Genomic DNA, 14,459 nt, shown 5'->3' on the forward strand with positions numbered 1-14,459 from the left:
TCTTATGCTGACGTCATACTTGTCAGCTTGACAATTACGCAGCTGGTTCCAATAAAGGGATCATTGCCGGCTCACTTGTGAGATTCGGTCAGTGGTGTGTGAAACTGCAATGAAGTGTGTGGCGTCTTTTATTCCTCCGTAGTACTAGTAGCCCAAGGCTGTCTAGACCTTTGCTGAAAATGGCTGCTGCGCCAACAGGTTATGGGCCCAGAAAGGATCTTGGAAGCCGATGGAATCGTTTGTGCTTTGACGGAGAGGAGAAAAACTATGAGTTGTGGGAAACAAAGTTTCTTGGCCACCTGCGTCTACATGGGCTGAAAAGCACCATATTGAAAAAGCCTAACAGTGACGAGGACGAAGAAGACGCAGACGCAGCCGCAACAAGAGCTGCAGAAGATGCTGACAAAAATGAAGAAGTCTACGCCGAACTTATCCAATTGTTGGACGACACAAGTTTGTCTCTGGTCATGAGAGATGCAGCGGACGATGGGAGAAAGGCGTTGAAGATTCTGAGGGATCACTACGCAAGTACAGGAAAACCACGTGTGATCAGCTTGTACACAGAGCTTACGTCTCTCCAGAAATATGCTAATGAAAGCATTACAGACTATATTATACGAGCAGAAACTGCTATCACAGCACTGAGGAATGCAGAAGAGATTTTAAGTGACGGTTTATTGATAGCGATGATTCTGAAGGGGCTGCCAGCGTCGTTTAAACCGTTTTCTATCCACATTACACAAAGTGATGAGAAGATCACCTTCGCCGAGTTCAAAACCAAGCTGAGGAGCTACGAGAGCACTGAGAAGTTCAGTGGGAGCTCAGTTGATGACAGCGTGATGAAAGTAAGAGGCAAAGACTTTGATGTGAAGCTGCTGACCTGTTATGCTTGCGGCCAAAAGGGCCATATGGCCCGCGAGTGCAAGGCTGCTGGTCACGGGGAACAACAGAGACAGTGGTGCCGTTTTTGCAGAAGTTCCACGCACAGAGATGAAAACTGCAGGCGGAGAGGACGACGAGACAACGTAAAACAGGCCGCGGATGAAGAGGACCACGACCACCACCACACATTCGCCTTCAAGGCCCGCGAACGACAGGTGGACGGCGACCCAGGCGATGGCCTGAAGCAAAGAGGGCTTATGGTCGACACCGGTGCTACATCGCACATAGTGACTGACGTGAGCAAGTTCAAAGACTTTGACGAGAGTTTCGAGCCACGAAAACATGTCCTGGAGTTGGCTGATGGAGTGAGGGCCTCTGGCATAGCGCTGAAGAGAGGTGCAGCCAAAGTTTGGCTGAAAGACAATACGGGTCGAGAGGTGGAGACGATGCTGACGGGGGCGCTGTACGTCCCATCCTTTCCCCAAGACATTTTCTTGGTCAAGGCAGCGACGACCAACGGAGCCACGGTTGTATTCAAGGAAGGACGGAACAAGCTCATTCATGAGAACGGTACGACATTTGATATTAAGGTGTATGATAGATTGTTTTATCTAAACACAGTTAATGATGAAAATGTTGATGAATGTCATGGGTGTTATGATATCAAGACATGGCACGAAATTCTAGGTCACTGTAACTACGAAGATGTGTTAAAATTGCAAAAAGTCACAGAGGGTATGACAATTAAAGGCAAAACTGATACATCTAATTTGACATGTGAAGTGTGCACAAAGGGTAAATTTGCTCAGAGCAGGAGCAGAGAGCCAGATGAAAGAGCAAAGGCTCCACTGCAGCTTGTACACACAGATTTGTCTGGACCTATAGATCCTACAGCTAAAGATGGGTTCAGATACACATTAGCATTTACTGATGACTATTCAGGAGCAGTTTTTGTTTATTTTTTGAAATCAAAGAGTGACACAGTCAAGGCTACTGAGAAGTACATTGCTGACGTTTCACCTTATGGAAAAATCAAATGCATGAGATCTGATAATGGTACAGAGTATACTTCTGGTCAATTTCAGTCATTGCTAAGTAGAAATGCCATCAGACATGAGACCTCAGCTCCTTATTCACCCCATCAAAATGGGACAGCTGAGAGAAATGGGAGAACATTGTTTGAAATGGCAAGATGCATGCTAATTGAGAGTGACTTACCAAAAGAGTTGTGGACATATGTAGTTATGACTGCTGCTGTCATTCGAAATAGGTGTTACAACAAGCGTGTAGGACAGACTCCATACTACATGTTAACAGGAAAGAAGCCTAACCTTTCAAAAATGAGAACATTTGGGTCACCATGCTATGCTTACAAGCAAAACAAGAAAAAGTTGGATTCAAGATGTGAAAAGGGTATTTTTGTAGGCTATGATAAGAACAGCCCTGCTTATTTGGTGTTTTATCCTGACACAGGAAAAGTACTTAAAAATAGGTTGGTCAAATTCATCACCAAGAGTGTCATTGAGAATCAGACTCAAACAGAGCAGGAAACAGGTGATGAAGATTTCAGTATGAGGAGAGCTGTAAACCACCTACCAAAAACTGAAAAGGCAAATGTACTCACAAAAGAGTCACAGGAGAATGAGATTTGTGATAACATTGAGACAGGTGAAGGCCAAAGTAGCCAGAGTACATCTTATCCACAAAGAGAAAGAAAACCTCCTCAATATTTGAAGGATTATGAGTGTAAAGTCGAATCTGATGACCAAGAAGAACTAACCCTTGATTACTGTTATAGAGTTATTTGTGATGTGCCCCAAACATTGGAAGAGGCTATGTCATCACCAAATTCTCAATTATGGACTAAAGCTATGGAAGAGGAAATGGATTCACTGAGGGAAAATGACACATTTACCCTGACCACACTGCCAGTAGGTAAACATGCAGTGGGGGGCAGATGGGTTTACACAGTGAAAGAGAACCCAGTTGAAACATGTAAAGCCAGGTATGTAGCAAAAGGCTATAGTCAAGTGTCTGGTATTGATTATAAGGAAACCTTTTCTCCAACCGCAAATATGACCTCTATACGTAGTCTAATGCAAATTGCAGTAGAACATAATTTGGAGTTGCATCAAATGGATGTTAAAACGGCATATTTACATGCTCCTATAGACTGTGAGTTGTTTATGGAGCAACCTGAAGGATTTGAGGTTAAGTCAGAGAAGGGGGAGAAACTGGTCTGTAAACTTAACAAATCACTGTATGGTCTGAAACAATCAGGACGGAATTGGAATAAAATGCTCCATGATTATCTAAGTGAAAATGGTTTTATCCAAAACCCGGCTGACCATTGTGTTTACAATAAACTAACATCTAAAGGTGAAAGGATTATTTTGATAATCTGGGTTGATGATCTTATCATTGCAGGAAGCAACAGTCAAACAATCCAAAATGTAAAAGACATTTTGGGAGCCAAATTTAAGATGAAAGATCTTGGCAAACTTAAGAACTTTCTAGGCATTGATTTCACACAGACAGATGGTGAAATAAAGATGAACCAGAAAAGGTACATCATGAAAATATTGCAAAGGTTTGACATGTCTGACTGCAAGGCAAGATCGACTCCATGTGAGTATAAACAACAATTTGACAATGAAGGTGAATCTGTTGATCAAAAGAGGTATCGTGAAGTGGTAGGCAGCTTGATTTATGTAATGACATGTACTAGACCTGATCTAAGTTTTATTGTTAGTAAGTTGTCTCAACACTTATCCGAACCAAAAGAACAGCATATGGTAACAGCAAAACATGTGTTGAGATACTTGAAGGGAACTGTAGACCAGGAGTTGTGTTACAAGAGAAGTGATTCAAAACTAAAACTTGTTGCATATTGTGATGCTGATTGGGCAGCAGATCAAAATGACAGACGGAGCACAGCTGGGTACTGTTTTAGTCTATGTCAGACAGGACCTGTTATTTCCTGGAAATCTAAGAAACAGCCTACAGTTGCTTTATCCACATGTGAAGCAGAATATATGGCTTTGGCAGCTGCTACACAGGAAAGTTTTTATCTTGTGCAGTTATTAAAAGGAATGGATAGTGAAAATGATTATGCACCAGTGACAATCTTTGAGGATAACCAAGGGGCAATTGCACTTTCAAAGAATCCTGTGTGTCGCCAAAGGTGTAAACATGTTGACATTAAATATAATTTTGTTCGATCTGCAGTAAATGATGGAAACATTATTATTGAATACTGTCCAACAACAGAAATGGTAGCTGATATGTTAACCAAACCTGCAACAAAGGTCATGCTTGAAAAGTTTGTGTATTTTATTTTTGGTGTTGAAGGTTAAAAATGAAAGAAAAGAAAATGTAAATGTATGTCAAAGGTTTTATCAGAATAAGATCAAGTGGGGGTGTTGAAAACTGGTGAACGATGCATCTCTTTAATGCTCTTATGCTGACGTCATACTTGTCAGCTTGACAATTACGCAGCTGGTTCCAATAAAGGGATCATTGCCGGCTCACTTGTGAGATTCGGTCAGTGGTGTGTGAAACTGCAATGAAGTGTGTGGCGTCTTTTATTCCTCCGTAGTACTAGTAGCCCAAGGCTGTCTAGACCTTTGCTGAAAATGGCTGCTGCGCCAACAATAATAATAATAATAATAATAATAATAATAATAAAACACTTTATTTGTATAGCACCTTTCATACAGAAACTGCAGCTCAAAGTGCTTCACAACAAAAAAAAATACAGGCATGAAATGAGCACATAAAGTGCAGACATATAAAATCACAGTTTTTCACATTAGGATCTAACATCCCAACAGGCCACCTAGTTTATGGTTTGATTCAGTTTTAAATAGACAATAGTAAAGGGAGCAAGATAAAATAGACAGAGTAAAATAGTGCAATAGTGCAGTGCAATAAAATTGTAGAATAGAATAGATTAAAAAGTATATATATATATTTTACAGTGTAATAAAATAGTTCTGGATCACTGTTCAACAGTTCAAAGTCGTACAATGGTAAAACTGTTCTGAATTACTGTTTCAACAGTTCAAAGTAGTAACATATAAACATGAAAAAGGCATGTAGGCTACTTGAAGCCTCCAGTGCACATTAGAATGGACGATATGGCGATGTAGCTAGCATGCTAACATTTATCTGCTGTTCACAGCCTCACAGCTGTAATAATTAATTTACGATATAAATATTTGTTCCTTATTCTCACCTGTTATGAAATGGGTAGAGCAGACATACGTATGATTTGACTTGGGGTAGCAAAGTCTCTGCTTTGATCCACTCTCCCGTCTGCATCTACGTGTCCCCTCTTGATAGCCGGCCGCCAGACACTTTTCCCTCCGTGATTGATTGATTGAAAACTTTATTAACAGATTGCAGAATGGGTACAATACAGTACAGCTCAATACACACAATTGTTAAGGGGATGCAGACCAGAGAAAGACTTTTGTCTTGTTTACATCAGGGTCCCCCATTTTCAATTCATCAGGACATATATGACATATATGACATACAGATAGACAGTACAGTGATGCCTCAACTGGTATTATATAAAACTTGAGTTTTGATTTTGTTATTGGTACAAAAAGTCACACAGCAGCTCTTTGGCATTTTGATGCACTGAAGAAAATTACCCTTGATTGTTCAGTTGCTATCGCTATCAGTTCTATCTTTAATCTTTCAAAATGTTCAGTTCCTATCGCATGCTCGCCTGTTTTATTGCAACACTACTATCACCGACATCTAAGAAGGGAGATCCCCCCTTGAACGGCCCTTCTAAGGTTTCTCTCCTCCACATTGCCTGTGGTGCATTTTTTCCTATTGCTAGGTTTTAGTGAGTTTTTCCTTACCTCCGCGTGGGGTACGTCTGGGAGTGCTTGCATTCTTTCATTTATTTATTTTGGACTTTATGGTGTTCTTGTTTTGTTCTTGATTTATTGTGATGTTTCTTCTTGACTTGTTTAAAGAAGACGTGTACGGCCCATGGGGACATTAACGTGTGTTGTCGGGCCTTACAAATAAATTTGATTTGATTTGATTTTTATTTGATTTGATTATTTTGCCGCTTTCCGATCCGTTTTCTGCACTAAATGAAGCGTAAACAATGTACCGGGAGGATCTTTCCCCCACGCCACTGTTGCGTAGCAACAACAGACAGGAGGTTGACTTCGAGAATGCAGTCATTATATACAAGTCTAGAATACATTAACTACACACTTGTTTTATTATTATTTGTTGTTAGTTTTACTTTTTATTTTGATATAAACCAGCAACGATAAAAGCCCAACGGGTTTTGCATTTAATTAAACTATTTAAATATAAAATAAAATAAATAATCTAACCCTAACTAAACTTACTGTCATGCACTTGTCCTAATAAACTAACCTACACTGTAGCACTCAACACTTTGATGAACATTGTTGCTCAGCTGATAGAGTTGTGCCCTTCCTTCCTGATGACTTGTCGTACAGAACTTGTAAGTCGCTTTGGATAAAAGCGTTCAGCTAAATGACTAAATGTAAATGACAGTATACTAAATACCTGTATGTCATGTATGTCCCTATGCCATAAATGTCATGTATGTTGTGTATGTCATAAATGTCCTGATGAATTGAAAATGGGGCACCCTGATGTAAACAAGACGAAAGTCTTTCTCTGGTCTGCATCGCCGATTCCCCTTAAGTACCCTTTCTGCAATCTGGTAATAAAGTTTTCATTCATTCATTCATTCATTCATTCATTCATTCATTCATTCAATGTAAATCATTTGTTGACCGCTTTCGTCACTTTGTGACAGACGCCTAAAACTATCCAATCGCTTGTCGTGGTTCAATGGTTAAGTAGCCAATGAATGAGTATCCGCTGTCATGTCCCGCCTACAATCGAATCCGCTCTTGCATGTAGCAACTAAAGTACTGAGATATTATAATACAACAACACGGGTCTTATTAATATTGCTGAATATAACATTAATCTGGATCGCCGTTGTGCTCGGGTAAAGGTAAATAGCACGACAGCTATGGTCATATATCTTGTAGAAATGTTGAGGAAATTGGCTTCTCCTGTAGTAACTGTAGCACATTTCTGCAGGATATTGTTTGGGGTCAAAGTTATGGAAGAAGTTTATTATGATACTTTTGAGCCCTTCTCGTTTAGTATTTCAAATCAGTCATGTGTTGTTTTTCTGTCGCTACAGATAATCTGTTGAACTGGATCGGACTCCGCAGGGATCGATAATAATATAATATGATCCGAGGAGGACTTGTTGTGTTGTCGTCACGGCGGCTGCTGCTGCTGCGACGCGCTGCTCCCCTCCCGGTCCCGGTCCCGGTCCCGACACCGACACGCAGCGCCTCCACCACCACGGGCACCGTGCGCGTCACCGTCCCGCTGAACTTCTGGGGCCGAGAGAGAGTGAGGATCAAGGAGACATCACCGTCCTGCACCAAGGAGCCTGTGTATGAACCCGCCACAGGTACAGTTTTGATTGATTGATTGAAAAGTGTATAACAGATTGCAGAATGGGTACAGTGTACTTAAGCATTACATCACACGCAGGAGTGGTTTGTGACCAATAAACCATGCCTAGGGGTGGTTGTTAGGCCCGAGGCGCAGCCGAGGGTCGTTAGACCCCCCTAGGCATGGTTTATTGGTCACAAATCACGACTGCACGTGGTGTAAAGCTTTTATACAACTGCCAGATTCATCCAACCTTATTTCTATACAATAAACACACATTAATCGAAGATTTATTGAAAAAACCATCCGCCAGAAAAAGTAGTTCCCACAACTCCATGTGGAAGCAGCTTGAAGTGCATCCAACCAAACTAACACATCCAACTGTGTATTATTGGAATGATTGAGAGAAGTTGCCTCATGTGGAAGCAGCTTGAAGTGCATCCAACCAACTAACACATCCAACTGTGTATTATTGGAATGATTGATTGAAAATTTATTAAAACGTTTTCTTTGCCCTATAGGAAAAAAACGTTTTCTTCGCCCTATTTTTTTATTTATTTCTTTTAGCCTAAACTTAACCAGTTGGAAACCAGGGGTACAGTAATAAAATTAGCAATCAACCAATCAATCAATTCAATAGACCATGCTCACTTAAAACAGCGCTGCTTCTCTCTCAGTCTGACTCCCCCGCTGTTGCAGACAGGAGTGTGTGTGTGTGTGTGTGCGTGTGTGTGTGTGTGTGTGTGTGTCACAGTGTGTGTGTGTGTGTGTGTGTGTGTGTGTGTATGTGTGTGTGTGTGTTTGTGGGTACGCCAGCGTCGGACAGTGTGAGAGAGAACGCTGCAAGAAAGTAGGAAGGAAGAAATTTAAATCAATCAATTAATCTATCAATCAATCCGCGATTTTTCTTTTGTTCTAGATTGAGTCAAGACCCATCAATTACATCATCCAACATTGTTTAAAATACTAACACATTCCCCTTGACAGAATCGCTTCATATTTAGTCGTTATGGTGCTTTCAACATAACCATTTGATCTCCGCGATCCTGTTTTCTCCCGGAGTGAGCCGGGGAGGGTTATGTGATTTGGTTGTGGGCGGGTCCTGAGCCCAGGACCGTGGATTGTTACCAATAAAGACGTGTGAATGGCCAATCAGAATCGAGAAATTTGCATGCCGTTGTATAAAGCCTTCTAAACTGGTCATTTACTGGGGCCACAGCCATGAAACCCATAGAACAACTCTACAACAGAGCATTGAAGGTATATGACAGGAAACAGTACTCATACCACCACTGTAAAATCCTGGATAAGCATCAAATTTAAAATTTTGAAAACCTCAGACGTTATAAAAGTTCCTGCTTTGTATATAAATGCCTGCACAGATTAGCCCCTCCCCCTCTCAAGGAGTTTATCCACGAGAAAAGGAACACTGGATTAGCCACTAGATCAAACACCAGAGGGGATTGTGAGGTCCATTTTAGAAAGACCGCCTTCAGCAAAAATTGTCTATCGATAAAGGGAAGTGGAACATGGAACAGCCTTCCGGTCCCCTTAAGGGAATGTACCACCCTGTCCACCTTTAGGGGCCAACTCAGGACATGGCTGTTAGACAGCCAAATATGCACTCATTAGGGATGTTAGTGATGTTGTACTGACTGAATGTCATGTTAGTGTGGTCATGTCAGTGATGTCAGTTTTTATGAATGAACGTTGTATGGTCCGTTTTTGTGTTTGTTTTATGTTAGGACTACGGGTGGAAATTAGCCCTGTGCTATTCCCGGCATATTTACGTCCTTATCATGCTGTGATGTCTTATGCATACACATGTAAATGATGTTCATTAATTTGCATTGTCCTTAATAAACAAATCTTAAATCTTAATACATACAATTGTTAAGGGGATGCAGACCAGAGAAAGACTTTTGTCTTGTTTACATCAGGGTCCCCCATTTTCAATTAATCATAACATATATGACATACATGACATACAGATAGACAGTACTGCTCCATCTATACATTTATGACATATCAGATTTGCAAATACAGTACTGTTTGTGATACAAAAGTGTCCAGAAAAAGAGTGTATACATTTGACATAGAAACTGTACATTGGAGGAGGTTGGGTGGGTGGGGTGGGGTTGGGTGGGTGGGTGGGGGCTGTACATTGGGGGGGGGTTGGTAGGGGGGGGGGGGGCACTGAATGAATGAAAACTTTATTAACAGATTGCAGAATGGGTACAATACAGTACGGCTCAATACACACAATTGTTAAGGGGATGCAGACCAGAGAAAGACGTTTGTCTTGTTTCCATCAGGGTCCCCCATTTTCAATTCATAATATAGACATTTATGACATACACAACATACATGACATTTATGGCATAGGGACATATAGGTATTTAGTACTGATACATTTGTGACATAAACGGTATTCAAATATACAGTACTGTTACCCCTAGATCCTGACAGAGTATATACATATGATGGGGAGGGGACTGTACATTAGGAGGGGGTGGGTGGGTGGGAGAGAAATATACATACGGCGGGGAGGGAATATATACATGCGGTGGGGAGGAGACTGTCTATTAGGAGGTGGTGGGGGTTTTGGGCATTTACGGTGGCCAGTTTCGAATTGCAGCCTCCCGTAGGTGCTCTTTAAGAGCGGTTTTGAATGTGGGTAGGGATTCACATTCCTTTACAGCTTTGGGTAGGGCGTTCCACATTGATGTGGCATAATTGCGAAACGTGTTTACTTTAGTCCCTTGTTTGAGCCGAATCTGGGTTTAACATGATTTGTGGAGCTCCCTCTGGTGTTGTGATCGTGGTATTCACTGACCTTTGGGAAGTATTTTGACATGTACATGGGTACCTTAGTCGTATAGTGTATCTTGTAGACCAGGCCCATTGCAAGTTGCTGTACTCTGTCGTCTACTCTAAGCCATCCTAGGTTGTCAAAGTGGGCAGGGGTGAGGTGGGTTCTAGGAGTCAGGTCAAGCAGTAGTCTGACCAGTTTGTTTTGTGATGTTTGTAATCTTGTTTTTAGCGCCTTTGAGGTGCTTTGGTACCATGAGGTGCAAGCATAGTCGTAGTACCCTTGAATGAGTGCTCCTGCCAGAGTCTTCAGGGTATTCTTGTTTACCAGAGAGGAGATCCGGTACAAGAATCGAGTTCGTTGGTTGACTTTTTTTATTACATTGGATGCCATTTTGTCACAGGAAAGATTAGCCTCTAGGATGGAACCCAGGTAGGTAATTTCATCTTTCCTTGTGACAATATTGTCACCCACTGTAACAGAGAAGCCGTCGGTCTTGCTGAGTTTGTTATTTGAACCGAAGAGAATGGACTCTGTTTTGCCCATGTGTAATGATAGTTTGTTGTCGGCGAGCGATATGCAGATTTTGCCTAGTTCTGAGCTGAGGGCAGTAGGTACAGTAGGGAGAGAGTGAGGATCAAGGAGCCTGTGTATGAACCTGCCACAGGTACAGTAGGTACAGTAGAGAGAGAGTGAGGATCAAGGAGCCTGTGTATGAACCTGCCACAGGTACAGTAGGTACAGTAGGGAGAGAGTGAGGATCAAGGAGCCTGTGTATGAACCTGCCACAGGTACAGTAGGTACAGTAGGGAGAGAGTGAGGATCAAGGAGCCTGTGTATGAACCTGCCACAGGTACAGTAGGTACAGTAGAGAGAGAGAGTGAGGATCAAGGAGCCTGTGTATGAACCTGCCACAGGTACAGTAGGTACAGTAGGGAGAGAGTGAGGATCAAGGAGCCTGTGTATGAACCTGCCACAGGTACAGTAGGTACAGTAGGGAGAGAGTTAGGATCAAGGAGCCTGTGTATGAACCTGCCACAGGTACAGTAGGTACAGTAGGGAGAGAGTGAGGATCAAGGAGCCTGTGTATGAACCTGCCACAGGTACAGTAGGTACAGTAGAGAGAGAGTGAGGATCAAGGAGCCTGTGTATGAACCTGCCACAGGTACAGTAGGTACAGTAGGGAGAGAGTGAGGATCAAGGAGCCTGTGTATGAACCTGCCACAGGTACAGTAGGTACAGTAGGGAGAGAGTGAGGATCAAGGAGCCTGTGTATGAACCTGCCACAGGTACAGTAGGTACAGTAGGGAGAGAGTGAGGATCAAGGAGCCTGTGTATGAACCTGCCACAGGTACAGTAGCATCATCCTGCACTTTTTTTAAATGGTCCCACTTATTGTCAATGAATGAATGAATGAATGAAAACTTTATTTAACAGATTGCAGAATGGGTACAATACAGTACGGCTCAATACATACAATTGTTAAGGGGATGCAGACCTGAGAAAGACGTTTGTCTTGTTTCCATCAGGGTCCCCCATTTTCAATTCATATAGACATTTATGACATACACAACATACATGACATTTATGGCATAGGGACATATAGGTATTTAGTACTGATACATTTGTGACATAGGCGGTATTCAAATATACAGTACTGTTACCCCTAGATCCTGACAGAGTATATACATATGATGGGGAGGGGACTGTACATTAGGAGGGGGTGGGTGGGTGGGAGGGAAATATACATACGGCGGGGAGGGAATATATACATGCGGTGGGGAGGAGACTGTCTATTAGGAGGTGGTGGGGGTTTTGGGCATTTACGGTGGCCAGTTTCGAATTGCAGCCTCCCGTAGGTGCTCTTTAAGGGCGGTTTTGAATGTGGGCAGGGATTCACATTCCTTTACAGCTTTGGGTAGGGCGTTCCACATTGTTGTGGCATAATTGCGAAACGTGTTTAGTCCCTTGTTTGAGCCGAATCTGGGTTTAACATGATTTGTTGAGCTTCCTCTGGTGTAGTGGTTGTGGTATTCACTGACCTTTGGGAAGTATTTTGACATGTACATGGGCACCCCGGTCGTATAGTGTATCTTGTAGACCAGGCCCATTGCAAGTTGCTGTACTCTGTCGTCTACTCTAAGCCATCCTAGGTTGGCAAAGTGGGCAGGGGTGAGGTGGGTTCTGTGGGTTCTGCACAGGTCATATGATGCAGCCCCTGAATGCCCTAGGTCTCTAGGTTCCTAGTGGTCACCACATGTCATTTCATCCTGTGAGATAGGAAAAAAAGGAAATAAAAAATGGTATCACCACTTTCAAAGAGCTACTTACTATATGGATATATCATCACACCAATATGTTAGCCTAGCTTAGCACAATGAATGGAAGCGGACATGGCCGGGTAGCCTTCGGGAGAGGTGTTAGTTGGACAATGCCTAGGCTAACCGGCCATGTCCGCTTCCATTCATTGTGCTAAGCTAGGCTAACGTGAGGCCAGATAGCTTTCTACTGAACGCACAGAGAGGAAACTGGTATCTATCTTCTTGTCTCTCTCTGGAGAAGACGGTAAGCTAATTTCCCCAAATGTTGGCGTGTTCTTTTAATTCTGGATGCAATATGTAACCCCCTTCCCCTACAGCTAGCATGACATGCCTAGTACCTATGGATTCCATACAATGTTTCACACGATATCAATAGCTTTGTGCTAGCTTCAAAACGTAGTCCACTATGGCCAGTTGAAGGTGGCGATGTCAGGTGGGGCTTTTAGATGTCTGAATCAAGAATCAAGAGGTTTATTTGTCACATACATACCAGGGCATACAGTGAAATGTGGGTGGTCATGCCCGCATTGATTGTGCAATACAATAATAAAATAGGCATAGAAAAAATAAAATAGGTAAGACACAAGATATGCATGGTAAAAAAGACATGCCAAGTTCCTGAGAAACTGGTTCCTATATACACTATACAATATAAACTCTTTAACTCTTAACGTATCTAAACTATACTATACAGTACCTCCTTCCTTTAAAGTGGCTTTCTATTTTTTTTTAAAGTGACATTTTGTTTGTGCCATAATTGTGTCATAATCCGTTCATGGTGCCAGTGTTTTTGTGTTTCTTTGATTCCACATACATAGACTTTGAACATTGCCCCATGTGTCCCAGAGCATAGTCAGGTCTATAATCATGTTGTTGTTTTTTCTACTTCAATGTTTCCTTAAACTTAACTCACTGGTGTGGGGTTGAAAGCTGAATCATCACAAATGTAATTTCAAACCTTTATTTAAACATGAAAGGCAACTCATTTACAGCCACGTCGAGTTTACATGCAGAAATAAGCAAAAAAGTGAGGATAGCAAATCAATTAAAACACGTACAACTGTATTGCCAATGGTTGTGTCGTGGCTTCCTTCCATTGTCAATCAATCAATCAATCAATCAATCAGTCTTTCCATCAAGCCACTAGACGCTTTAAATAGACAGTTCTAACTCGTTTCTTTCTTTAGATTACTCGCAGTTCGAAGTGTTGCTTGGCCTCCGATGGTTTCGATGATGTTGCGATGTGTTTGCTCAAAATAAAGTACCAAACATTTGCACATGCAACAAAGAAAATAGGCCTTTACAGTATTCAAAAGAAAATAACAAACAACTTAGGTATTCTTTCTTTCTTGATAATGCTTATATAACTTTATAACTTAAAGGGTATTTGTACGATTTGTATGTACGGGTACGATACGGTACGTGTAGTACGAAAAGGTACGTTATGAAAAGGTTAAAAACTGTTTCCCGACCGCGTCTCTCAACAGGTTGCCTTCACAGCGGCTTTTAGCGCCGGTGCCGTGGGATTTGTAGTCCTTTATAGTGCGTTGACTACAGACGTCACAATTAAGTGGCTTTCCTTATGAAATCTAAATACTGGCTCTAACGGGTTGGATATGGAAGGTTTTAAACTCCGCAACAGAGGAGAGAATCTCAATCTTTAAGGACTGTTGGAGTTCATTCTTGAATTAGGGGCATCATAGCAACATGCAGATGACCCTGTTCTGAGCAACTCTAGGGACCCTAGACCAGCCAGTCACTAGAACGGGTTCCATAGGTTCCAAAATTCCATTCCAATAATGATGTAGTATAAGGATGTGGCTTACCAATAAGGTAATAGTTTATGAATGAGGTAAATGTCTACATCAGTTCAGCAATATTTTTATTTCGGGTTTTGGACACGTAACAATGGTCATTCCTTAAATCGGCAAAGTTTTACCAGCTGCTATTGCAGCATT

General features: G+C 41.9%; 1 protein-coding gene across 2 annotated transcripts in view; it reads left to right on the forward strand.

Moving 5' to 3' along the window:
- The first annotated feature begins 6,790 nt into the window (after positions 1–6,790).
- The window catches only part of aldh9a1b (aldehyde dehydrogenase 9 family, member A1b), a 69,580-nt gene continuing 61,911 nt past the window's right edge, over positions 6,791–14,459 (forward strand). For both annotated transcript variants that reach the window (XM_084332580.1, XM_084332581.1), the window contains exons 1-2: positions 6,791–6,910; positions 7,106–7,384. In XM_084332580.1, coding sequence (XP_084188706.1) covers positions 7,156–7,384 — 229 coding nt within the window. In that variant the 5' untranslated portion in view covers positions 6,791–6,910; positions 7,106–7,155. The remainder of the gene's footprint in view (positions 6,911–7,105; positions 7,385–14,459) is intronic.

This window comes from Notolepis coatsorum (assembly GCF_963971535.1).
Source record: "Notolepis coatsorum genome assembly, chromosome: 17".
In the NCBI taxonomy this organism is placed as follows: domain Eukaryota; kingdom Metazoa; phylum Chordata; class Actinopteri; order Aulopiformes; family Paralepididae; genus Notolepis; species Notolepis coatsorum.